Source organism: Pleuronectes platessa, chromosome 17 (genome assembly GCF_947347685.1).
Source record: "Pleuronectes platessa chromosome 17, fPlePla1.1, whole genome shotgun sequence".
In the NCBI taxonomy this organism is placed as follows: domain Eukaryota; kingdom Metazoa; phylum Chordata; class Actinopteri; order Pleuronectiformes; family Pleuronectidae; genus Pleuronectes; species Pleuronectes platessa.
In genome coordinates this window covers 18330138-18356504 of record NC_070642.1, presented here as the reverse complement: position 1 = coordinate 18356504, position 26367 = coordinate 18330138, and the positions used below count along the sequence as shown (strand labels likewise).

General features: G+C 41.4%; 2 protein-coding genes across 3 annotated transcripts; one reads left to right on the top strand and one right to left on the bottom strand.

Annotated features, from left to right (window-relative positions):
* The first annotated feature begins 1277 nt into the window (after window positions 1–1277).
* pdia6 (protein disulfide isomerase family A, member 6) lies at window positions 1278–7597 on the top strand. Of its 2 annotated transcripts, none has more exons than XM_053445195.1 (13): window positions 1278–1436; window positions 1824–1965; window positions 2878–2935; window positions 3572–3698; window positions 3892–3998; window positions 4091–4230; window positions 4572–4686; window positions 5472–5612; window positions 5966–6050; window positions 6204–6276; window positions 6357–6515; window positions 6595–6691; window positions 6897–7597. In XM_053445195.1, exons 1-13 carry the CDS (start codon window positions 1418–1420, stop codon window positions 6966–6968), a joined length of 1335 nt encoding a protein of 444 aa, XP_053301170.1. In that variant the 5' UTR covers window positions 1278–1417; the 3' UTR covers window positions 6969–7597. The 2 variants fall into 2 exon arrangements, with proteins under 2 accessions (XP_053301170.1, XP_053301168.1); XM_053445193.1 differs by having other exon boundaries at window positions 4088–4230.
* hpcal1 (hippocalcin-like 1) lies at window positions 7167–18180 on the bottom strand. Its single transcript, XM_053445196.1, has 4 exons — window positions 17919–18180; window positions 10505–11002; window positions 9210–9315; window positions 7167–8159 (listed from the first exon to the last, which is right to left on the bottom strand). The coding sequence occupies exons 2-4, from the start codon at window positions 10880–10882 to the stop codon at window positions 8062–8064; spliced, it is 582 nt and encodes a 193-aa protein (XP_053301171.1). The 5' UTR covers window positions 10883–11002; window positions 17919–18180; the 3' UTR covers window positions 7167–8061.
* Between the last annotated feature and the right edge of the window lie 8187 nt (window positions 18181–26367).

Here is a 26367-nt window from a genome sequence, read left to right as displayed (position 1 = left end):
TGTAATAATTCCTGATTAATTCAGAGTTGCCTAGGGTCTGTTGTAAATAACTATCATGTCATGGCACCACCAATCCAGCCTGTGCTTTTATTTTTGAAGCAGACCTCATGTGTTCCGCTGGTGCTGTGTGTGTCTGTGGTTGTGTGTGTGTAAAGATAACATATTAAAAAGGCTGCAACACAATGGTAACCTGCTTCAACAATTTGTCATCATCAGACCCAGGACCTGCATGTATCCGTCATCCATTTTGAATGTATGACAGGCTTTCACTGCAAGTGTAGACCCACACTGAACCAGGATCAGTTTGTCTAAGAGAGAAAACGTTCTCTATGACTATCAGATCAGAACCAATATAATGTTGCTCTTGAAAGTGATAGTTGGGGATAAAAGTAGAATAATGCTCTTCATAATTAAAGGAAACTATTATTTTCCCTATTAGTTTTAAATATAACATTATTGTTTATTTATTTTCAGAATATTATTTTACAACTTTTATTTTATGGGCATCGAATCAGTCCTGCACCAACTGACACACAGGTGTGTGTCTCCATCTAGTGGCAACGCATCCACACTGCAGTAGTACCATAGACTGAGTAATACATGTACTTTCCTATTTTTTAATAGTAAACAATTGTTCATTTTCCTTTAGTAATTAAAAACCTGCACCACAGTAAATAAACTTTGTGATCCTGACTGAAAAAAACTTTAAAATTAAGTGAATATTATTACAAATTGATAGATGTACATATATAGCTGCCTGTACTTATAATTTATCTAAATATGTGTGTGTGTGTGTGTGTGTGTGTGTGTGTGTGTGTGTGTGTGTGTGTGTGAACACCTATTTATTTACTCGAGCATAGGGAAAGGTGTACATATTCTCTGTAATCTTGCTGGTTCTTTTTTATTTCAATATACTTGCAATTTTCACATCTGCTGCTGTAAGAAGTGACTTTAATATCAACAGTTTATCTTTATCTATATAATCCTCAGTCTACATCAGGGACTGTCCACATTCAAATCACTGATCGAAACAAGTGTCTCACATGAAATGTATTAATACTAATATAATTATTATTTCACTTGTACTCCTCTTCGTAGTGCTCTCTCTCTTTCTCTCTCCCCTGTCTCTCTCTCTGTCTCTCTATTCTCCTCTTCTCTCTCTCTCTCTCTCTATGTCTCTCTCTCTTCTCATCTTCTCTCTCTGTCTCTCTATTCTCCTCTTATCCCCCTCTCTCTCTCCCTCGCTCTCAGTGGTCGTATCGAAACTACACGTCGCCCTCTGATTGGCTGCAGTGCAGCGTCGGCAGCAGTGGACCAATGAGCGCGGGCCACGGTGAGAGTTGTCCGTGTAGTTTAGCAGCGGAGCGAGCGCCGAGGAGCGAGTGTTTGTGAGGACGAGAGAAGAGCAGCTGAGACCATGAGGCCACTTTTACTTGGTGAGAGACTCGACCTGTACTTTTATCTCTTATTTATACCAAATCATGCGTGAATTGATTTAACGATGCGTGTGTTTCAGTGCGTGTTTCTCGCGTGAGGTTAGCTGCAGCTGCTTAGTGAAGATGCACAGGCCTCTGTTGTCTTTCAATGAATACACTTCACCTGTTACACAAATGATCACAACTCGTCAGATATAATAGATCCCTGTTTGTTGAGTCCTGTGTAAATTAAACATCTGTGATCACACAATGCTGATGATAAACCAGTTTGTGTTGTCATGTTGTGTTGCAAGGAGTGTTGTGCTGCTGTGTGTGTGTGTAAGTTAAACATATGTGACCAGCCACTGCTAATGATAAACCTGTGTGTGTTGTCATGTTGTGTTGCAGGAGTGTTGGGCTGCTCCCTGCTGCTGTGTGTCCGGGCCATGTACTCGGCCAGTGATGATGTGGTGGAGCTCACACCCTCCAACTTCAACAGGGAAGTGATCCAGAGTGACAGTCTGTGGCTGGTGGAGTTCTACGCTCCCTGGTGAGTCCACACAACTCTTACTGTCAGTGTCTCTGGTTCAATCAAGCACTGACACGTCTGTAGCTTCATGCCACCTGACAGTGAGTGTTGGTGTTTAGTTTGGGGGGGATTTGTATGCAAAGCAGGCCGCTCTGATTTGGGGTGAGTAAAGGTTTCACATGTTCCAGTGTCATGCAAGAGCAGTTCAGAGTGACCGAGGAATAAAAACCACACAATACTCGGCACCGAAATAAACCAAGGTACTCTGTTGGACTTGTTTAAAAAGGGATCCCTCACAGCTCTATCTGAGGTTTTCTATGTATTTCTTTTTTCTCTGTAGTTTTATACTTACCCTCGTCGAGGGTCAATCGCAGAGGATGTCACGCCTCGTTGAGCCCTTTGAGGCCAATTGTGATTTTGGGACATACAAACAAAACTGGATTGATCTCGCTGTGGCAAAGATAAAAACTGCACCCACGTAGCAAACTGGCTGACTGACCTGATTCAGCGTCCCAGCGCCAAACGGCCACTTGTGGGATTTTATTTAGCACATTTTTCTGTCAGATTTAGGTTTTAACTTCTGGAAACTTGCAGAAAACCAAACTTTGACCACGTTGATACATTTGACTTGTGGGTTTTTTTGACGAGCAGCAGCCAGTGGAGATTTCTATACCAAAAGTGTATGTAAATAAAAGGTGTCAAATGTTCTGTGGGTGTGTTAATATTTCATTTGGTGTTCTGTGACTAATGGGAGTTAAAAGTACAGATTGGGACAAAATGAACACGATTATCATTTGCATTCATCGTTCTGGTCCTTACTCATCTTTTGAATTTATCTATTATAAATCCACATTAGCAACAAACATCTCCCTCATTCATGATTTACATTTATTATCATTCACACCTGTGCATCTCATTTGTTTATCTCTGCAGGTGCGGCCACTGTCAGACTCTTGCTTCGGATTGGAAGAAGGTGGCAACGGCCCTCAAGGTAAACAAATCATCTCCGTCGTCTTATCACCTGTCGACTCGCTGTTCTGTCAGCTGGAGACGTTTCCAATGAAAAGCTTTAACTCACGGAGGGAGAGATGCAGTTGCTCCAGCAGGAGTTTGATATATTTGAAATTCAAGCGTTCTGACGGCTGAGTTATTATATTTTTGGATAAAAGAAGGTACCACTGAAATCAGTCAGGAATAAAAAAAATAAAAGTGGCCTACAGACTCGTTACGTCCCTGAAAGATGTTGTTTTTCATTTAAGAATGCTTAGAGTCGGCAGCGTGACTCAAAAAAGCCGGAAATATTTTCATGATATGTGGGGCGCTGGGAAATGACCCGAGAAAGAACCCATTACATTTTGAATCGATCCAGATAAACAAGCATATCCAGGACAACTTATTTTAATTCATTTACTTTGCGAGATAGGGCATTAACCTTGGCAGAGGTATGCATTCTCCGATGCAGAGAAATCTAGCTTTCATAACCACTGTAAGAGTTTCTGAAGAGACACAAGAGATGTGAAACTGATGTCAAAATTACACAACGGGCATTGAGACAACAATATATTTAGCTGTAATAAAAAGTTGAGTGTGAAAAGACCTATAACCTGTTTGTCCTGGAACTTTTCAGGGAATTGTGAAGATCGGTGCCGTGGACGCAGATCAGCACAAGTCGCTGGGCGGCCAGTACGGAGTCAAAGGGTTCCCCACCATCAAGATCTTTGGAGCCAATAAGAACAAGCCAGACGAGTACCAAGGTACAGACGGACGCCATGCAACCTCTCCTTCATTTTTTTTAATTGTCATTTTGGAAACTCTAAGTCTGTGTGAGGCAGACGTTTGGGTTCTATAATGAAATTATGTTTTTGGTAGCAGTGACTGAACTCCTCTCTCTCTCTCTCTCTCTCTCTCTCTCTCTCTCTCTCTCTCTCTCTCTCCCTCTCCCTTCAGGTGGACGCAGTAGCCAGGCCATCGTGGACAGCGCCATGAACTCTTTGCGGAGTCTGGTGAAAGATCGGCTGAGCGGCAAATCCGGCAGCTCTGGCTACAGCAAACAGGTAGATCCAGCAGTGCACCTTGCAGTAGCTTAACATTGCAGCTGTTTGAAACTGTGAAGCTGGTTAAGTCACGCTTAACTGCCTCCTAGCAGGGTGGTGGTGGCGGCGGCGGCGGAGGCAGGAAGGAGGACGTAGTGGAGCTTACCGACGACAACTTTGACAAGTTGGTGCTGGATTCTGATGATGTGTGGCTGGTGGAGTTCTTCGCCCCCTGGTGTGGACACTGCAAGAAGTAAGTTTGGTTCCCGACACAGTTCACATCAACAAATCACAGTACAGCAGAGGTTTGCTGCTCTAAACCCTGAAATGTGATGTTTGAAAGACTAAATCACAGTTTTTTTCTTTTTGGAAACCAATACAAGCTCTGCAGATTATCCATGCAGTCCTCAGTGAATATTCTTTCAGCAGGAAGTAATCCCTATTGAAACTGTTCAGACGTCAGAGCTGTTGGTTTCCAAATTCATTGGATTTGTCCGGCTTTCCTCTGCCAACCTCATATTGAGGAATTGAACTCTGAGTGCACTGCATCATCCTCCGTTTTTCTCAACCATCACTGCCTTCTGTTGTTGACAGCCTGGAGCCTGAGTGGGCGGCTGCAGCCACAGCTGTGAAGGAGCAGACCAAGGGCAGAGTTCGCCTCGGAGCCATGGATGCGACTGTTCACCAGGCTGTGTCCGGCCGCTACGGGGTGAGTAAGAGAAGAAATAATGTGGAACATGGAAACACGATTCAGATACTAACTTCTGTACTTGTAGATGCAAATTAACTAGAATAGCACTGCAAGATGGAAGTAAAACATTTGCTAAGCAATTTAACTAAACTTGAAGAAACCCTATGCAGCGTTCACTCAGTAACACAGCCCTCTGCAGCCCCATGTGTTGATAAATTCTGGGTCCGATCTATTAAGTGGTTTTCATTTGGACAAAAAAAACAAGTCAATGTGTTTACTGGAGATCTGACAGGGAACTGTCAGTGAATTGAAACACAACTCAACGGTTGATATTACCCATGATCCCCGGCTTCCATGAACCAGAAGAGCTGCCGCTGTTACAAATCCAACAAACTGGTTAAGAATTCTTCATGTTTTACTAGTTTCCTGGATATAAACACAGGTTTTTAATTACTTAATGTGTATTTTTTAACTAATCTTCAGTTTAGCTTTACTCTTCAACTTCATCTTTACTTTCTGCTGCAGCTCTTAGGTCTGACACTGGGACTGTAGCTACAGCTTCTTTTATGTGGCAGTCACATAAAAGAAGAGCACAAAGTTAATGATCCACAGAAAAGTCTTTAAAGACTTTTATTAGTTATATAACCGATTTTTAATACTACAGCTGAAGTCCTTCCATTAAAAGACATATCAGGTTAAATAGAATCATTAAAATATATCTTTCCTCTACTTAATTCCTAATTAACTTTCAATATGGAGCCATCTACAGCCAGAAATTAAGAAATGTGTGTTTGTGTGTGTAGATCCGTGGATTTCCCACCATCAAGATTTTCCGCAAAGGCGAGGAGCCCGAGGACTTCCAAGGAGGCCGCACCCGTGGCGAGATCATCGAGAGAGCCTTGGATCTGTTCTCTGACAACGCTCCTCCTCCTGAGACGCTGGAGGTCAGTGCAGTGCAGTGATTGTGTTGTTGGATGTACGTGTGAAGGTTTACAGATCACAAAGCAGGTCAAGCACCAGGCTTAAGTCCTTTTCTGGCATGAACTCCAGAAACCTGTCTGGACAATTGGCTCTGGATTTTTTCCAAACTTTGCCTTTCACATATGAAGAGAGATGAGATTGTCAGACACGTTCACAACAGCAGAAAAATGTCCAGAACATTAAGATGAGGGGAGGAGTCTGGAGTTAGGACATGAAGTACAGATGACAAATTATGTGTATGGCAGCATTTTTTCAGCTTGAGATATGTGTGTCTTCTTGTATATGTGAGGTTCTTTATTGTTAATTCTGGTTTCAGATTCTCGGTGAAGACCTCTTGAAGAAGACGTGTGAGGACAGTCAGTTGTGTATAATTGCCGTCCTGCCTCACATCCTGGACACAGGTGAGACAAGACACACCCCCGACTCTGAGGACATTGTCAATACTTCAGGAATATGACAAATTATACCAAGTAGAAAGAAAACACAAATGAGACTCAAGACCCTTTGTTTAATTCCTGAATCACTCACCATCCACGTTCCTTGTGTCTCTACAGGTGCAGATGGTAGAAACAGTTATCTGGAGGTGATGGTTAAGATGGCTGACAAGTACAAGAAGAAGATGTGGGGGTATGGATGAGCATGGATTATTTTTATGATTATTATTATTACTATTACTATCATCATTCTAATGACTGATCCTTTGTCAGCTGGCTGTGGACTGAGGCAGGAGCTCAGATGGACCTGGAGGCCTCTCTGGGTATTGGCGGATTTGGCTACCCCGCCATGGCCGCCATCAACACACGCAAGATGAAGTTTGCTCTGCTGAGGGGCTCCTTCAGTGAGACTGGCATTCATGAGTTCCTCAGGTAGGGGGCGCTGTTGTCAGAACTTGTCAAGTAAAACACATCTGAATGATGAAGTTCACTGGTTTCTTGCTCTCCTCAGGGAGCTCTCTGTGGGCCGTGGCTCCACCGCCACACTGGGAGGGGGCGTCATGCCCAAGATTCACGCTGTTGAACCCTGGGACGGCAAAGACGGACAGGTGAGTGGGAGAATCGTGGCGGCCTCGTGGTTTCATTTAGAGCAGCGCGAAATGAGAAGTCGCTCTGCAGCCGGTGTCTCACTTCAGCAAGAGTCATACAGGAATTCTGTTAAAAGTACAAATGATCTAAAACTGTTGCGTTAAGTATCTGCAAACAGATCAGATTAACTAACTGTCTTAACTTTACACTCTTCATCATCTTCAGCTTCCTGTGGAAGAGGACTACGACCTCAGTGACATAGAACTCGATGACGTCTTTGAGAAAATTGAGTTATGAGTCCAAAACGGGGCGGGATCTGATCCTGACTGGCTTGGTTGGATCTGATCTGGTCTGGTTGGGTCCTGCACGACGTCCCCCCCCCCCCCTCTCCTGTGGACGAGGTCGCCCAGTTACTGAAATACTCCAGAAAAGACACATGAGAGACACCTGCAGTTTCTCTACGTCATCTTTGTCGGTCACACGGGGACAGGAAGCAGATGAGGGGGGGTGAAGTTGTCATGTCCCTGAAGTGAACTCTTGAACCTGCTGAACAGAAGAAGCTGCGTATTTATGCGACCGCCGCCCTCTGAGAGGAGGAGTGACGAAGTTCTGAATCTGGAATCTCAGTTATTCAAGTGTCAAACATTGTCCCTTCTTCCGCCATCTTCAAGGACCTTTTCTCGGATGTCTACTTGTCAGATTAACACTTCAATGTCCAATCGGGTGTTTTCTAAATATACCTTTTTTTTTCTTTCTCTTTTTAAATCAGTGAGCGTTGAGAATCTTAGTGGGTTTGGCCCCATGTCTGTCCCGGACAAGGGAACACTGTGGGACTGCTTGTGTATATTTTTCTTACACGACTTTATTTCAATTGTGTGAAAACAAAATGACGTTTTTGTTACAAAAATAAAAAGGAATAAAAACAATCACGGGCTTCCTTATTCACGTAAACTGTTACAATATCAGAACACACACGTATCACTGAGCACATGCAAATACCAAAGGCATATAGAGCTCGTTCAGAACGGCCACTTGTCGATATCCTGAACAACCGATTCAATCAAATTATACCAACTGACGTAATTAGTTTTCTCCTTCATGTAACATCACGGGACTCATTATACTCGCCAGCATATAATCCAGTCAGTATAAATATATATGGCACAGCAAGGCAAAGGAGAGGGGGGAGAAGCTTATACACAGACTCGAGCAAGTTCAACGTCCACAGAGGGAAAAAAACTTTAAAAAATGAATTATCCGTTCATGTAAACATTAAGACAGTGGAGTGTAGATAAACTGAAAGGGTTGTGTGGTGACAGCCGAGCAGCACGAAGCTGGAATGATGTGTGTGTGTTGGAGAGAGCATGCGTGGGCGGTAATGTCTCTGCCCTCAGAACTGACGAGAGGCTCCCTGATCGGACTGCAGCAGTCTGACGATGGACGGGTCGCTCTTGGCACCTTTGATAAACTCCTCCAGCGACAGTCTACCTGTGGAGCAGAGGCCGAAAGGAATAAAGAAAGATCTCAGTCAAGTGGAAATTGGACCAGGGGATGAATCATGAGGCGAGCCCCCCCCCCCCCCCCCCCCCCTCTTAAACCCAGATTTTCATTTTCAGCTCAAACAACAAAAATATAACCAGTGCTTCTCCAAAAAACTACACATTTCTTAAGTTATAATAAGCTGACGTCAACCTTTTTGTTCAGTCATTCATACCTGTTCAGTCACATCAACCAGCAGGGGGTGTCAGTGAGCCATGAAATCTGTTTCACAATTTATTTCAGTGAACTGATAAACACATGAAAAGTAACAACTGAGCAGCACATTCCTTAAAGTTGGCTATTTTAAGAATCTGATGTAATGATGTTTACTGATGTCAACACTGAAAAGTGGTTCTAGGAATATTTTTAAAAAGTCGGTAGCTTGGTAGGACTATGAAATCAATGAAATGAAACAAAACACAATTATTGCCTCTATTATAACACTTTTTTTGCATCTAAATATTTCAATAAATAATTTATTAAAGGGCATTTTATAACTGCAGTGGTATTAAAACATATTTAATCTTTTAGTAGGTACTACTATGAAATGTGCTACACTTGAGTTGTGACATTGATTATTTTGATATTGATCTATTGGACTATTTTAATATTCTATACATGACTTGTTTTATTTTGCAAGTAAAATTTCTCAGCAACTGAAGATAAATCTAATATAACTGAAAAATGTGTGTAAGTTTGCTCTTTCTGTTTTTCTGTCGGTCAGCATCTGTTAAAGTTGCATCAGAAATGGAGGTTAAGTGACTCTATGGAACCATGTGATGTTATTAAACCTGAGCCACAGACACCGATCTGACCTTCAGACTTTCTGAACCTCCCGCTTCAAAACATCCTGTACTGCCTCATGCTCTAGATATCGAACCCTGACAAGTCCAATACATTCAGGACAGGGAGACGCGGGACATGATTCAAGGACATCTCTTTAGGATGTTTCTCCTTAAAAACATTCAGATGAAAAATTTAAGTGAACACGGATCTTACCATCATTATCAATGTCCATCTGTCTGAAGATCTTATCTGTCCTCTTCTCTGGTGTCGACTCATCCTCAGGCATCTTCATCACTGACGACACCATCTTGTAAATCGCCTACAAACGACATTAAGAAATAATAATAATTTGTCTTTGTCATCTGTGTGAAGCTCTCAGGCGTCACGGATGAAAAATTACTGCTGCTGTTGCACTCGCTGCTCAATTCTCTCTCCAGGGCTTTTTTTTTCCATGTTCATTTGTATCCACAAACACAGCGGACTGAGCCAATATTGATATGGCCCTGCAGGCTGCTCAGCTCACCATATTGGAAGAGTAAATATAGCCCCGGTGATAAGGAAAGAGAAAGGGCGGCCTGCATTTGTGGCGCCAGGTGAAAATATCTTATGAATTCAGACCTGGAGATTATTCTTCACACAGGAAACTAAAGTGTGTTTTGCATATGACTGAAAAAAACAAAACAATGACCATCTCCACCTGCTGAGATTGGAGGAGAGGGGATCTGCTGCTTGTTCTGAACTCAGTGTCTTCAGGGGTTCGGACTCATAATCGAGACACAAACAGATGTTGACTGTGTTTCCACACCGACCACATCTACCAGTCAAGAAAGTAGAGTCAGCTAAATTGATAATGAAAATAACTGTAAGATGCAGCCTGAGTAGGAATTAATAGAACAGAGAATTAGGGCCATCCTCATGGAAAGAATAAATAAAGAATAAGGTCATAAGATAACAATAATAAAGTCATGATTTTATGAATATAATATAATATAGAATATACATTCTTAATACAATGACAATAAAGTTTTAATATTATGATAATAAAGTTGTAATATTATGATAATAAATTGGTAATATTATGATAATTATGTCATAATATATCATGTGAATAAAGTGGTAATATTAAGTCATAATTTTATGATATTAATATTATAATGAAGTTGAAATTTGATCAATATTTATCATGAAATATAATGACTGCAAGTGAAACATCACATTATATTTAGTTTTAAATAAATTATATTTGATACTTAATTTATGTAAACTCAGCTTAAACTGTGCTGAGAGAGAGAAATGTGATTAGATATCTACGTTTACTTCTGGCTTCCATCTAAGGGAAAATTGTAATTTAAATAAAAGTATTTGAATTGACATAACTACCATGTAAATTAGCATTAACTAAGATTAAAGCCTATATTAATAACACATTTAGATGAGAGGAAGCCGATTATGATGGAATAATATAGAGCACATCCATGAAAAGCTGCTCATTCGGTTCCCATCCTCACCTGAACTATCTCCAGCATCTCTGCTCGACTTATGTATCCGTTCCCGTCCAGGTCGTACATGCTGAAGGCCCAGCGCAGCTTCTGCTCCAGCCCGCCACGAGACGTCACGCTCAGAGCGATGATGAACTCCCTGAAGTCGATGGTGGCATCGCCGTTGGTGTCAAACGTGCGGAAGACGTGCTCGGCGAACTTGGAGGCGTCGCCGTAGGGGAAGAAGTTGGCGTAAATCTTCTTGAACTCCTCCACGGTGAGATGGCCGGTGGGACAGTCCTTGAGGAAGCCGCGGTACCACTCCTGCAGCTCGTGGTCGGTGAACTCTGTGTTTTCCCTCAGGTCGTTCAGGACCTCGGGCCTCAGCTTGCTGTTCTGTTTCCCCATGTCACAGCTCGCTCTAGCTCTCTCGGCAGGCGGATGGGTCGGTTGGCGTCTCTACCTTCTCCTTTCACTCCCTCTGTGCTCTCACTCTCCACGTCGACGGCTGCTCGGCTTCCTCCGCTCCTGCAGGAGACCAACAACCCTCATTAATATCCTTGTGTGAAAATCATCAATGATTCATAGGTTCAATATTTCCCCCTCAGTTTGCTGCAATGTTTTTCTCAGGAAACATCTGCTGAAGGCGCTTCTGAGAAACGACAAAAATGGACATATGAGGCAATGGAGAGGAAGAAAAGATATGATTATAACGATATTGTGTGTGTGTCACTGTATGTGTGTGTGGCAGGAGGTCTGGTTTCCTTGGCCACTTTATTAATCCTCTGGCACAGCCATAATTTATCAACCCTTCGTGGCAAGGCGCAGAGACAAGTGTCCTGGGGCCTTGTAATTATCAATAAAGCCACTTTCTGAAAGGTCAGGCTAATGCTGTGTGTTGATACTGAGGCGGCCAGATATTCAACTCCACCACAGTTCCCACAATAAAATGCACACTGTAATTGATTCCAAGCAGGTGGGGTAAAAGAGAAACACAAAAGACGGCTTAAAAAATACCAACGCAAACACACACAAATCACCTGGGCCTATTCACCTTTGGTGTCTGTGGTTAGTCTCAATGCTGTTTCCATGGTTATATCCTGCAGAATTGGGTTTATTCATGTATGCAGGGTCATTCATGACCGGGGATATGAGGACGCATAAACCCAGCGCAGCCACACTAAAGCTGTAACAGCATAATAACTATTAGACGGGCAGCTTTGTGCATCCAGGCCACTGATGAAGCAGAGGCAAACATGTGCTAGCAGGTAAAGAGGCTACGACACCTGCAGGGGAATTATGTATGTGTGCGTGTTTTCAATTTGAACACGCGCACAACAACCCTATTGTTGCCTTTTGAGAGTTCTGACCTGATTTTTAGGGTTCAGGTTACATCAGGTTGGGGTTTGAAGAGAGGAACTGAGCCTCTTTCCAATGAAAACACAACAGAGTCATGATCGTCGATTTTATATAAAGATGGACGACGCGTCTGTTTCAAATACGTCAGTGTGATAAGAGCTATTTTAAATTAGAGAAACCATCTTTGAGAAAATTTATCAGACACAGGTGCTTCGATTCTTTTCATTTGGTTCATGTCCCATCCAATAACATGGAGGAGGCATGAGCTATGACCTATTCTGCAACCTTAATAGAGAAGCGTATGCGGCTGGGAAATAACCATGAAACTAACGTGTGTGTGTGTGTGTGTGTGTGTGTGTGTGCGTGTGTGTGTGTTTGCATTGCTGAGTTTATTTCCAAAACCTAGCGGATGTTATTTGTCCCTAAAGACAAAATATACAAAGACACAATTTTACCAGAGTTCTACGTAAGGACAAATAAAAACAAACAATCTTATCCTCACAAACAACCGCAAACATTTTATTATTTACCAACTAAAATCTGTCTTTCATTAGGTTCGAGAAAAAAATAACCCATAACGATATTTAGATGAATCACTGAAGTAAAACATGAAAAGTAGCAAATGACAGCAATCCTTTGTTTTTGTAGATCTTAGGTAAGAAATGGACCAAAACCTGAGCTGATCTTTCACCACACGTATCTGGCAAAGTGGGAGTGGGAGGGACAGAGAGAAAGAGAAGGGATGTGCGGGGGCAGGGAGGAAGAAAGAACGGAAAAAAGTATGACACACAGAAAGAAAAACTATTTGCAGCTATACTATGTGAGCCGCTTTTCTAATACCAGCAGTTCAATTACATAATAATCCCTGTGAACTACACCTCCACTGCTCGGAGTTACCGATAATGAATTTACGGGAGAGAGGGAGGGAGATGTATTATCCCCATGTTCTCTTTCTTTCAATTATTGAAATCCCATCTCTCCCATCGCGTTATTGGCACCGGAGCAATCCTATCTAGAGTAGAACAAAGCGTGAATCTCAATGAGGTCTTTTTCTACACACTGATGCTCCCGTCTTATAATTGTTGCAGCGGTGTAATTTCCTGGAGAGTAACGTGAGACGCGGGTTTGAGAAACAGCCAAAAACAAATCTGGGCAAACCAGACGCATTATACATTACTGCAGTTCATTTCTCACACTTCACTGTGGATCGCGGTGTAACCTCAGACCTTTCCACTCACTCATATATCAGGCTGCACAAGTTTCCATATCAAACAGAAATGTCAACTCTAAATACACATGTGGAGGAAAAGATATTAGAAACGTTTCTCTACTTCAGTCCTGTAGAAGTTCCGATAAAATACCAGTGAATGAACACAACTTTATTCAACTAAATATAACAACTAACACATTATGAACTTTGTGTTTCCGCTGAGTTATGATGCACAATCATCTAAGGTCATCCTCTTAAAATCCTACATCACTAGGATAGAGTCAGAGCCAAGAAGCACAAGTTTATGTTGGAAGATCTAAAGTGGATCATCATACTTCTTCATCAAGTGTCGGCCCTCATCATCCAATCACCAGCTGAAGACAGACCAGAACAAATGAACACAGTATGGTGTCTGGAGCTGTGGTGTCGATACACGTGCTCAACCAATCATCAGTAAGTCTCAGCGGCCAATCGTTAAACTTCACACTGTTTTAATTGCATCTATTAACTAGAACGTTTACCTTTTAGTTTGGTCATGTCCCATACACTATCATGGAGAATGCAGGGATCTATCCTATGACCTATACTACAGTTAGCCACCAGGTGGCGATATATAGTTGCTTTGGCTTCATTTTAAGGGGTGTTTTATGTCCTCATTAGATTTCTCATTATTACAATTTGTATGTTGTGTCTCACATATTAATGCAAATGCTTTCCTCCAGTATGTATATAACCTATAAGCATGTGTTCTGATCTTAATAGTTAGATTTACATTACAATTATGTTCCTTTTTTAACATTTTGTTTCTGGTGTGAAACAGCTCTAAAGCTCTGAATAAGCGAAAGGACCTGTAAACTCTGGCAGCACGACAGTGTCAACCTCTCTGAACAGAGATCCAGATGTTACTGGTGGGATGTTCAGGTCATCCATGACTGCACCCCCCCACCACCGCAGAGAGAAGCCCTGAACAAAGAACGGCTGGAACCCTGTGTGCAGCATGTGGCTGAAAATATTACTGGTCCACAACACAGTGGTGGTGGTGATTAGCTTTGATACCAGTACAGTGTGGCTGGAAAAGATTAATAAACATGTTGAATTCTCCAGCTCCATCATGCATGAATTATATTTTACATCTGGTGTTTCAGCCCAGCACCTTTTTCAAGAGTAAAAACATATGAACAATGTGTTCATCGTCAAATCACACCTGATACTTATCAGACAGTCTATCAGTGCATGTTGTAAATGCATCTGTAGACACCAGGGAGTGTGGGTATTGAGTGATGACTCCATAGTTGTATTGTAGATATATTGTCTCTCTCTACTGTCTTTTGGGGTTATACTATGTTTTATACTGGATAAATACTGTGTTTTTAAAGTGGCATATAAGTTATTAGGCTTTTTATACTGTCTTATTGTAACTTGCACTTCAAATCCCACAAGTAGATGTTGAAATATTTAACTTGATCTGCGAAGTCAGTGGGATTCATCATCACCATGAAATACAGAATCAAAGTGGAAGAATTAACCAACAAACATGTTCACATCAATGTCGTAAGCAGGGCTAAAAATAGATTCGTACAAATGATTATAGCTGTAAAAAGAGCAAATCTCACATTGTAGGATTTTGTGGTTTTGCCGTAGTATCTAACAAACCTCTGACTGACACAGAGCAGGACCCATGAGAACAAAAGGAAGGCTCAACGTGACAGTGTAATATAATTGTCTGCTGACTGGGTTTTCACTTGGCAGTGGGATAAATCACACGCCGCCCTGCAGGCACGACCGGAGTCCTTCCGCTCCCGCGTGCAACAGGATGAGGAAGCGACAGCACCCCCTCAGCCTCCACGCTCACATGGACTTTTCCAGGACAGCTCTGTGCAGGCTGAGCTGGAGCAGACGTACAAATATGGGCGTTGCTACTTATTCCCTCTAACACACGAAGCCACACAAAAAAAAAATACTCCAGAAGATTCCAGGCTAAAAAAAGAGTTTATTACTAAAAGGAGAAGGAGTGAGCGCTGAAATATGCTCATTAAACCCTAAAGCTAAAGTAGCCTCCCACAAATAAAACGAGTGATGCAATTGAGGCTGTATTATTGTAATGCTGTCTTTAAGGAAAACAGGGAGAACATCAGACCACTTTGAAGCATTTGATCAAACTTATTCTTAGATGTAAATTACTCACTAATCCCATATGACACATTGCTGCAAGAAAACAGCCGGATTGGTTGTTTTAAATCACGTCTCACTGAGTATACAGGGTCATTAGCGTTAAGTTTTTTCCATTTGTGCTTGTAAAAAGTAGTCACAAGCCACAGCGCGTACGCACACATAGCTGCATTTGAGAGTTCACAGGATGTTTTATGTGTTTTCACAGCTGGAGCCCGTCTCTGGCCTATTCTGGTGGATTTTAAGTTGCTGCACTTTTTTGCGATGTGGTCAGAAATAACTCGGAGTCGCTGCTCTGACGTCCCCGTGACCTCCCTCCTCTGCTGAGAGAACCGAGCGCTCACGCTGCCTTGACTCGCACAGAAAGTTGCCAGAGAAGTTCACAAGCTGCACAGTATGGAGCACGTCGCTTGATACACAACAGCCCCTCTAAGCTGCCATTCAGAGTTTGCGATTCCCCCTGATTCCACAGCAACAGCCTCTCTGCTTGTCCCCCCATTTCCAGTTTTTCCACTGGGCTCATGCTCGTCCAATGAGACCAAGCATCCCCGTGCATCCCCCTCCCCAAAAGCTTCGATGGGGACTGTGTAAACCCATGAACAGGCCACTTTCACTGCTGTTTGCCATTCTCAGGCCCACCTCATTTCCTGGGTAATGGCTTGTCATAACAAAGAAAGCCTTTCTTCTTTTCCCAGATGCTCATTACTTTGTGTACGGCAAAGACAGAATTCCAAAGACTAAAGTCTGGAAAGGAGAGGTGAAGGGTGTGTGTGTCTGTGTGTGTGTGTGTGTGTATGTGTGTTTGGATGCATACAAGCACACAAATGCACATGAGGCGTGGTGAGGGGGGGGAGTCAAGCTGTAAAAAAACCCTGAGAGGGACATCAACAAAACACGACACACAGCTGAGAGAGCTGTGTGTCAGTTGGTGATTTAGTGAGACCACTTGTGTCAAAGTTTAAACCCAAATGTCGTAACTAGTCATTTACTTTGCAAATAAATGTAATGAATGAATTATATAAGTAATTGTTTTTTCTAAGATTGTAAATCAAATATTTTTGGATTCTAGACAATATGTCCCCTTGTACTCCTGGACATTGTGATTTACGTAAGACAGAACCAACTGTCAAAATAATCCTAAGAAATAATAAAATAACAATAATAGAGTTTGTTTGTGATGAGCATAACCAACCCCACTATAGATCTGACTCTACGTGTCATGATGTCACGGAGACGTCAGAGTCACAGATCATCTCCCATCCTCAACGCCGTGTCAACAAGACAGAAAACTCTTTTCACCGTGTCCGTGTTGTGCCTCTTTTGAATGAAATGTAAAATAAGACAAACTGAGGAGGTCGGCTGCACAGAACGACAGGAGACTTCCCACGGTGCGTGCAGCCTGCCGAGCTGTGGCCGAGCAGAGAGCACTCACTGGCTGCAGCCTCCGTGCACGGCCGGAGTGACCAGGCGGAGGCATCAGGTGGGTGAGGAGTCGGGGGCCGGCGTTCGAGGAGCAGACACAGAAAAATGAGCTCTTCAGTTATTCCTCGCTTCGCAACGCAGTTTCTCTGAACTGGTGTCAGAGAACATCGTGCACTGGATCAGGATGAAGTCCCCTGACACGCCAGTAGCCAAGGCAACAGGATAGCACTAAGGTTTATGAGAGGGAGGCGATGCAACCGTCAATCTGGGGCGAGAACAGGGCAGCAGGTTTATCAAGACTCCAGAGGAAACAACTGCATTTTTCATGTGCGTGTTTAAAATGCTGCTTGATCTCACAACAGTGATTTTTCTCCTTCTGTTCAGCATCACACTTGATATTGTGAAGTGCACACAATCTGCTACTTCGTATTCTAGATGTCACTCTTGTTTACAACTGAAGCATTTACAACTTGTTTTTTATTATAGCACCGAGTTTGTTGGATGTGTTCCCCCCCATTAGAAGTGGGTCTATTAAAATTTGACTTAAATTTGACATGATTATTAATTATTAAAAAGCCCCAACACTGCAGTGTGTTTGTTTAAATTAGATGACTGGCATTAACAAAGTTTGAAGGGTCCCATCACAAGTTAATTTACTACATCATATATAGTCTTATCTTATCTTTAAAACTAAATATTAGTTTATTGACTGTATTAACATTGTATAAGCAATATGATTTAAATTCGTATATTTATAATATTGTCTTATGTCGTGTGATCTTCAAACAGCTTTTCTTTTATTGAACTTTTAAAGCATTTTACAACTGTATTTGTGAGAAATGTGACATAAATACAGTTTATAATTATTATTATTATTATTAGGCATCATATTGTGATTACAAGAACATAAATGCTCATTCTACAAATCCTTGAGTAATTCAGAGTCCTTTCTTTTAGGAAAGAGTAAATAAAAATCATCATCATCTGAGCTGGATTCATTCAGAAGAATTGAATTAGTTTCAAATCTGGATCACGACTCGACAAATCCCCTCCCACAGCATCATCGGTCACTTTTAGATCACTACAATGTCGATGAAGGAAAATCTGAATAGTGTGATGATGATGTATACAGTGTTTCCTCAGCCTGTGTTTACAGTGTGTGAGAAGTAGGCTCGTCCTTATGGGTGTAGCCCTTCCTCAGCCTCCTCTCTCCTGGGGACATTAACTGGAGAACACTTTTTTAAAGTATCATTTCTATTTGAATTCAAAGTCATGTGAACTCACCTCGTTGAAGGGAAAATCAGCTCGTTGAAGGGAAAGTCCACTTCTCCTCCCTCCAAACTTCACAGTCTGAACTTCTCACCTCCTCCTGCTGCTCCAGCTCGAACTCCAGGATGGTCCAAGATGTCTGACACGTCACGAGCCGGGAAACGAACACGTGTGGGTTTTATCGCAAAGGTGTGAACGCTGTGTGTGTGTGGTTTAAACAGAAAGCCTGTGGTTCGGTCGCTGCAGCCTCCAGTTCTCTGCCTGAAGGTTTTTATCATCAGTGGAAGATGTGGCACACAGCTCGGTTTTCATCCGACTCCTCCAAGTCTGAACCAAAGGGGTTTGACTCCGTGTTTCAAAGCGTCTACACTTGTTATTTTGACTCGTGGAAGCGTGAGCTCGCATCCAAACAACCAAAGAGCGCCAACTAGCGACGGAAACAAAAGTGACCGGGATTTAAAGAGGGTTTTATACTGATTTACCCGCTTGTAAGTGACGTTTTGTGTGTGAGCCCCACCCCCCTGCGCGCCGAATGGTTCCGTCCACACTCGCCGCTTCCATCGTAGGAACAGTCGCAGCAGCGTCCTGTGGAAAATGATCACTGGGGACTATTATTAGCTCCATATCTAAAATAAACTGTTCACATTTGAGGGAAAATCTTGATACCAGACGACACATTCACCGACTGCACCAAACATACACGTTATCATGCATTAATTAACTCATTCTACATTAAATATTTTTGATAAAACAATTCAGTTATACAATAAAATACACCGTGTACTATAGTATCCTGTAAATAAAGACTTTACTGGCACAGTTCTATTAATATGATGCTCCAAGGATACAAGAAATGAAAAAAAACAAAAAAACATCACTCTTCATAAACCAGCACAGGAAGATCTGTTTTCTTGTTTGATACAATATCTAAAATAAACTGTTCACATTCAAGGGATATTCTTAATTCTAGATGATGCATTCACCGACTGCATCAAACAAACAGGTTATCATGCGTTAAGTACTTAAAAAATCAACAACAATGCTTTATTTAATCTTGAATAAAGCACAGAAATAATAAAATAGCACACAATATGTATGACAGTTTATTATAAATAGCTGCTTTAATTGCACATTTCTATTATGTAGATACATAACATAAACACAAACACATAACTCGTTATAAACCAGCACAGGAATATTGGAGAAAGTATGTTTCCCCTTCGATTTAACTGAAATTAAACTGTTCACCTTTGAGGGAGAGTTTTGATACTCGATGATGCATTATTCATTTCAAATAACAGCTATTCTTCATAAAATTCGAGATAAAACAAAGGCAATTATAGTGCAAAATACAGTATTTACTTCATTATGCTATAAAGAGCTGCTTAAATTGCATATTTATATTATTGGGATGCCAACATACGTCAAATCAATGCAAACACATCAAGCTTCAAATACCAGCACAGGAATATTTGAGAAAAAGGTTTCCTTGTTGAGACCTCATTCATGTACGATGTCTTAAATTTGAACCTGAAAACAACCCTAAGATATTTAATCCATCCCAGGACTCCCTTTAATGTCGTGGGACAAGCTGCACTAGAGAGCACTGCTGTTACACAATCAGGCTAGAACCCATTTTCCTCTATTTTCCCACCACGGCTCCTCTCCCTGAAGATGAGCACTCGTCCGTCAGCACCTGTCACACTAACTTCTCTTATGTTGGCTAAAGTGACACTGCAGGGAGGGCGGTGTGTATGTCAGCATTTGGGCGAGTGGATAAATAATTAACCCTGTGTGTGTGTGAGTGTGTGTGTGTGTGTGCGTGTGTGTGTGTGTGTGTGTGTGTGTGCGCGTGTCTTCCTGAAGCCCGACACCTGTTCCTATAAGCACATGGAGTGTTTATCTCCACCTAAGAGTGAGTACAATGCAGACGAGGAGGGGAGGAGGGGGTGCGTGGCGGTGACAAAGCACTCTGAGGTTGCCTTTGTTGCTTTTGTCAACTTGCAACTCAACACTGACACGGGCCTGTTGCTGCGTCATACAGATAAAAAGCATCAGTGGGACTCCTTTATAAAAGTACTGTGGTATACTGTACATTTTCCATTTTCCACAAACTACTAAACGTAGCTGATAAAAGACACTTTGTACCATCTTTTACGAGAAGCAAGTAAAAGCTGTCAAGGGTCACATGCTATCTTCTTTTAAAACCTTTCTTCTCAGATGGAGATTGGGAGGTGCAGTTGACCCCTAAGGGAAACTCAAGGGTCACTTTCCATTGCTCTCGTTCAAAAGTTTCCTTCGAGATTGCAGTTGAAATCTCTAGAAGTAAGTGCTGGACAATACAGGTCACATCCATACAGTGTTTTTCTAAGAAGAGCTCCTCTGTCAAAAGCCGGGGAATCGAATCACTAACACTTGCAGCTAGTGGACGACCTGTGGTTCCCTGCTAAATGTCGGTTGTTAGATATTTCCACAATTACTTGCACAGAATGATAAGATAAGTGGAGAATTCTTCCATAAAATTGATTAAATATTGAAACCCTCCAATATTGCCTCGAAGCGGTCTCCACGACAGCTGATCATTTTGCACAAGGTGTGGCTGTAAGTCCCAAAAGCGACAGTAAGTGGACCTCAAGGGGACAAATTTCATAAATCAACACACACTCTATCTACACTGCGCAGTTCACATGTATCTGCAGCGTAGGCATCGCGTCGATGCTCTACTCAAAAACAGAAGAAGAAGTTGAGTGAGAGAGCAACATTGGTTTAATCAAAGAAGCCCAAAAACAGACTGTAGGTCTAAAAGAAAACTGCAACCAAGCAGAGGTTCAACTTTTCTGTCGTCCTGCAGAAACACAATGAACCACAAGAGGTCGCAAACAGCCCTTCAGCCTGCTCCTCCTGCTGCAGCTCGATCCCATGACTGCTGGCTGCAATATAAGGGCTCACACGGGCCTGTTGTCACAGGGGCACAGTCTGCCTCCAGCCAATTGCTGCAGAGAATCCTGTGTTTGTGTTTCGATGAGCCATGTTGTGTCATTTACTGCTCTTTCTGAGAGCAGATTACAACATGCCACTGCTACATAAGCACATGTGATTTAGAGTTACATGTATGTTCGAGCACATACTAATATATAAACACCAGAGATTCACACAGACTACACATACACACACACACACACTTCTCATTCTAAAATCTAAAATTATTTTCTTAAAAAAAATATGCACATTTCCAAAGTATTAAATGGTTTTGATTACAGTTTAAACCAGAGGTCTTCACCAGGGGGTCCCTAAATGTTTGGTTGATTAGACAATTTTTTATAATTTTTTATAATTTTTGATTTATTCATCTCTCATCTCATCTCATTTTCATCCGCTTATCCGGGGTCTGGTCGCGGGGGGAGCAGCTCAAGCAGGGGACCCCAGACTTCCCTTTCCCGGGCCACATTGACCAACTCTGACGGGGGGATCCCGAGGCGTTCCCAGGCCAGTGTTGAGATATAATCTCTCCACCTAGTCCTGGGTCTTCCCCGAGGTCTCCTCCCCACTGGACGTGCCTGAAACACCTCCCAAGGAAGGCGCCCAGTGGGCATCCTTACCAGATGCCCGAACCACCTCAGCTGACTCCTTTCTAAGTAAAGGAGCAGCGGCTCTAATCCGAGTTCCTCACGGATGGCTGAGCTTCTCACCCTATCCCTAAGGGAGACGCCAGCCACCCTTCTGAGAAAACTCATCTCGGCCGCTTGTACCCGCGATCTCGTCCTTTCGGTCATCACCCAGCCCTCATGACCATAGGTGAGGATAGGAACGACGATCGACCGGTAGATCGAGAGCTTTGCCTTGCGGCTCAGCTCTCTTTTCGTTACAACGGTGCGGTAAAGCGAACGCAATACCGCCCCCGCTGCTCCGATTCTCCGGCCAATCTCACGCTCCATAGTACCCTCACTCGCGAACAAGACCCCGAGGTACTTGATTTATTTTCTAACCAATTTTTTTTTCAAATTTAAATGTCTTTAAATACACACTAACATGCATCCAACATATTGTGAGGCTGATATGACCCTCTGCCTGACAACCTCCATCCGTCCAAGGTTAGATAAGTTGTGTGCTACCCATCAGGGTTCGACATTTCACTAATGTGGGAGTATGTGTGCCATCCACAGATGGCTTGAGGATTCACTGTCTCTTCTACATGTATGTTTAAAATAAAAAAATTTTATCTGTGAATTACTTTAATAGCTCACTGTTGTATGCAAGATATATGTTTATAAACCTTGTTGACCCTCTTTCCTCCATCCATGGCACATGTATGTTTCATCCAAGCAGCTGTGAACGCAGCACACACTCCTCGAGTATTGATCTGTCTGTCTTTACATTATGCAGAGTGAGGGGCAATGCTCCCCCCCCCATAGACTCGTCCTCTGTCAATATTTGGGGAACACGTTGCACTGAAACCAAGGTCCTAGTGAGGGATAATAACATGCCCTTTAAACTAATTTTCAATGTACACCAGGTACTTGTGAGACTTCCCCATCTAAGTGTCCATTCTCTGGACATTCAGAGGTAAATTGTCCACCACCATCCCTTTGGTAATTTGTGGGGACTTCTATCAACTTACAAATTTACTTCCATGAATAGTTATATGGATCTAGTGTTAAAGGGGCTCAAAGTACCTACTGAATTATCATCCCTCGGCTCGGTGGAGCATTTCAGACCGTGTCGGTTTAATGGCCCATAACTTCATGGTTTTGGTTTTCATGGTTATGTTGCCATTTCAGAGCCAAACTGCAAAGTTAACCAGCTAGTGAATATAGAGGAACAGCTAGATAATCAGAAATTCCCCGGTTGAGTTGGTGTGGACCAAATCAAAGCAAAAAATGTAGATTTCACTGTAATTCAGGTGATAAGAAATGAGATCTGGTGGATGTGTTAACAGAAAACTCAGCAATTCTACCTAAGAAGTGATGATGCGTTTGGTCTGTGTTCAAAGAATTTATTTATACAATAATGTATCAGGATCATTTTAAGTTGAAAATAAATTAGTAAAAAAACAACACAGTGAATCATCACTACGATTATTTTAGGTTCAATTTCTGAACATAAATCCTTTTCCCCTAAATCTAAGACACTGCAACTTTTAAATTCAAAACTCCAAAGAAAAACATGGATATTCTCACAGATTAAAGAGTGACATGAATGAATAAAATCTTTACATTGTACATTCACACTGTGACGTATGTCAGTGTTATGTGGGGCAATGGCTGTGACCATGTGCGATTGAAATCTGTACATGCTACAGTCGATAGGACACGATAAGGCTGCAGACGGTACATCCATGTACACATGCTGAGACAGACTCCTGATAAGTTCCATGTGCACTCAGCCCGCCGCTCGCTTATCATATTTACACTGCTTCACCTTTTAGTGTCCCGTGTGTGATTATGCTAATTAGACTTTCCTAGAAGTCTCTAGATGAAGTATGATTTTGAGCAAATGCATATCTCCAATACCTTGAGTATGTATACGGTGTATGAAATATCTTGTGAATGAATCAGTGGCGTTTCTGCCTATTCTGTAATCTACAATACTTGGATAAAGATCCAGAGTATCTCGTAGTTTATCAGATTACAGATGATTTATGTTTAGTAAAACACTGACTGCATCATAAATCCATGTTATGTCATATTACCGCTTTTGTTATAAGGGTTGGTCAGAAAATTACATTTACTCTTGATACCAGAGAGGATGATTTGCACATTTGAGTTTACAGAACTGAATAAGAAAGTTCTTTGCATTAGAACCTGTGAGTCTTCAACAAAACAATTTGTCAATTTGATTGCTTTTCTGATATGATAACTTTAAATATCGGATACGTGATGTAAATGTCTGTTTTCTAATGGAAAATTTCTCAGCTTTGTGTTTGCTCGATGGTTACAAAACATCCTGCAGCCCCCCCCCACCCCCCCCAAAAAAAAACAAATATATCCTTACTTGTGCATTATAAGATTCTGTGAGGCAGAAACTATCCAAATAAATCGACCAAAAGTTACATTTGTCTTTAATTTATTTAAATATTTTTCACAAACATTTGGCTGCTTGGTTGCTTGGAAATTTAATTCCTAAATCCTGAGTTTCTCAATGTTTGAATATCTGTATTTTTTGCTCTACAGGGATTCCTGCATATGTGAATCTTTAGTCAATGTACAGGACACACAGTACACGTATACATGCATGTACTGCGTGTGCTGTACAGTACGTGATAAACTTCATACAGTGACTGTCAGCGAAGCTTTTATAAGTCTGGGTCTAAAGTTCCATCGGTTGGTTCCTGATAAAGTTGAAGAAGAATATGACACTGAGTGACTGAGGGTTTATGACACAGTGATACCCTGTGCCTGACTTCATTGTGTCTGGACTTTCAGCCAATGTTTACTCAACCAGATTGGCTAATAGGTCAGTAAACTGTGGGTAAATGTATTTCAAAACTGCATTACAGCTACAGTATTTCTTTATGGTAATAAAATCCAGTGTACATATTCAATGCATGAGTGTACACTAAGTATTTTGCATACTCAATCTTACACATAATGCAAAATAGACATATGCATCTGTCTTCTAGAAGTTATTGCACTGGTATTAAGACCTGTCAGTTTATGTAAAATGGGCTTGAAGACTAGAAGTTTCCATAATGAAAGTTACAGTAACCAAAATTTGAAGAGCAAATAAAAAAATCTGTAGGCTACAATAGGCAATAATGGGTTTTAGATCTGTCCAATATAAAGCAACTTATATACAACCAAATACACAGATTATAATTCAAGGTTTATTATTAAGAGTCAGTATCCTGATGTATCCTAACAATACACTTAAAATGGGTATACTGTAATTTCAATTATACTAAATAATACTTTTGTTCACATTTAGATCAAGAATTGTGACGTCAAAGCAAATTAACATATGATACATTTAGCTATAATTACGATTGACAATATTCATAGAAATATTGGAGTTATGATCTTGTAAGATCCAGCATTAAGTGATAGTGATAGTACAGAAAGATATGGACAGATGAGGTGATGACATGTCCTTCCTACTGTGTTTGTAGCCTTCTTTGAAGGAAACGTCCTTTCCAATGTCTTTGCACCTTAAAGACTGCAGGCAGCAGGCAGGGATCCAGAAAATCTATATTAATTGAATGCATTTATTCGAGAATATTTAATATTTAATAATAAATAATAATGTGATACTTTTCGAACTGAATAAATTTGGTTCGTTTTTTAAGTAGCTGTACTCAAAAGTTAGGCTTTCCTAGATGTGTACGGATGAAGAATGACTGTTCAGCAAACTAATGCATCAGATCAAATACATTGACAAACAATGACACATTTTTTGAATGAGAATAATTACAAAGAGGTGCAGGTAAATCATATTTCTGATATCTTCAGGGATGGGTATTGGAAATTAGCCTGATACAAAAGCTGTGATAGATTGCATTGGATTATTGCTGTGTAAGTATCTATGTATTGTATATATCCCCATAAAATAAGCATTACAAATATAATTAATACAATTGTAAAGTGTTTATTTGGCAGGTTCGTTAGGGGACGAGCATTTTTATTTACAATACTTGAAAAAATTGACGTTCGCCCTAGAAACTGAGTAATTGAAAACCATCAGCACCAAGAGCCAGCCACAGATATATTAATAGATTTATTAATTCAATACCTTCGATACCTATCAAAACTTTGAATTTCTGCTACTTAATGTAAATGTGTTACCTCATGATTTTTAACGGACAAAGCTGCTGATGAGATCTAGGCTGTCACTGTAAATGTACATGGTTCCTAATGACTTACCTGGTAAAATAAATCTTTGCTGATTTGGCAAACTGCAGCACAACAGTCCATACTGTAGGGCTCAACGTGATCAACAGGTAATCAGTGATTACACATGAGCTAACCATAGATGGTGTAATGTATGCACTGCTCTATCTCTTGCCAATTGTCCTGTGCACGTGATCATGCAGTTTGATCATGCAGTTTGATAATGCACGATCCGTCGGCTCCATGTCCTTTTCAGTCGACATATTGAGTAAAAAATCTCAGTGTATTAAACAGCTGACCTTTACACTGATCTACTGATTGGGAAAGTGTGCCCAGACTAGCCCTGCAGAGGGACAGCTCATGTCCACAGCCGTGGGTTCACAGAGTTTGGGATCATTCTCCTCAGCCTCATCAGGTGGACCAGCAGGGTCATGCTTTATTTCTTATAAACTTGTAAACTCACCATGTACCAGTTACATTTCTTCCACCCACTACCCTGCTGATTTTATTTTTCCTCTGCAGACATTGCAAATACTTCAGAAGCTTGTGAGAGAAAAAGAAGGGGATCTATATCTTTCCAATCCCCAGTGAAAAAGCACACAACTCATCAGCTGTAGTGCAACGTCACAACACAAATGAGT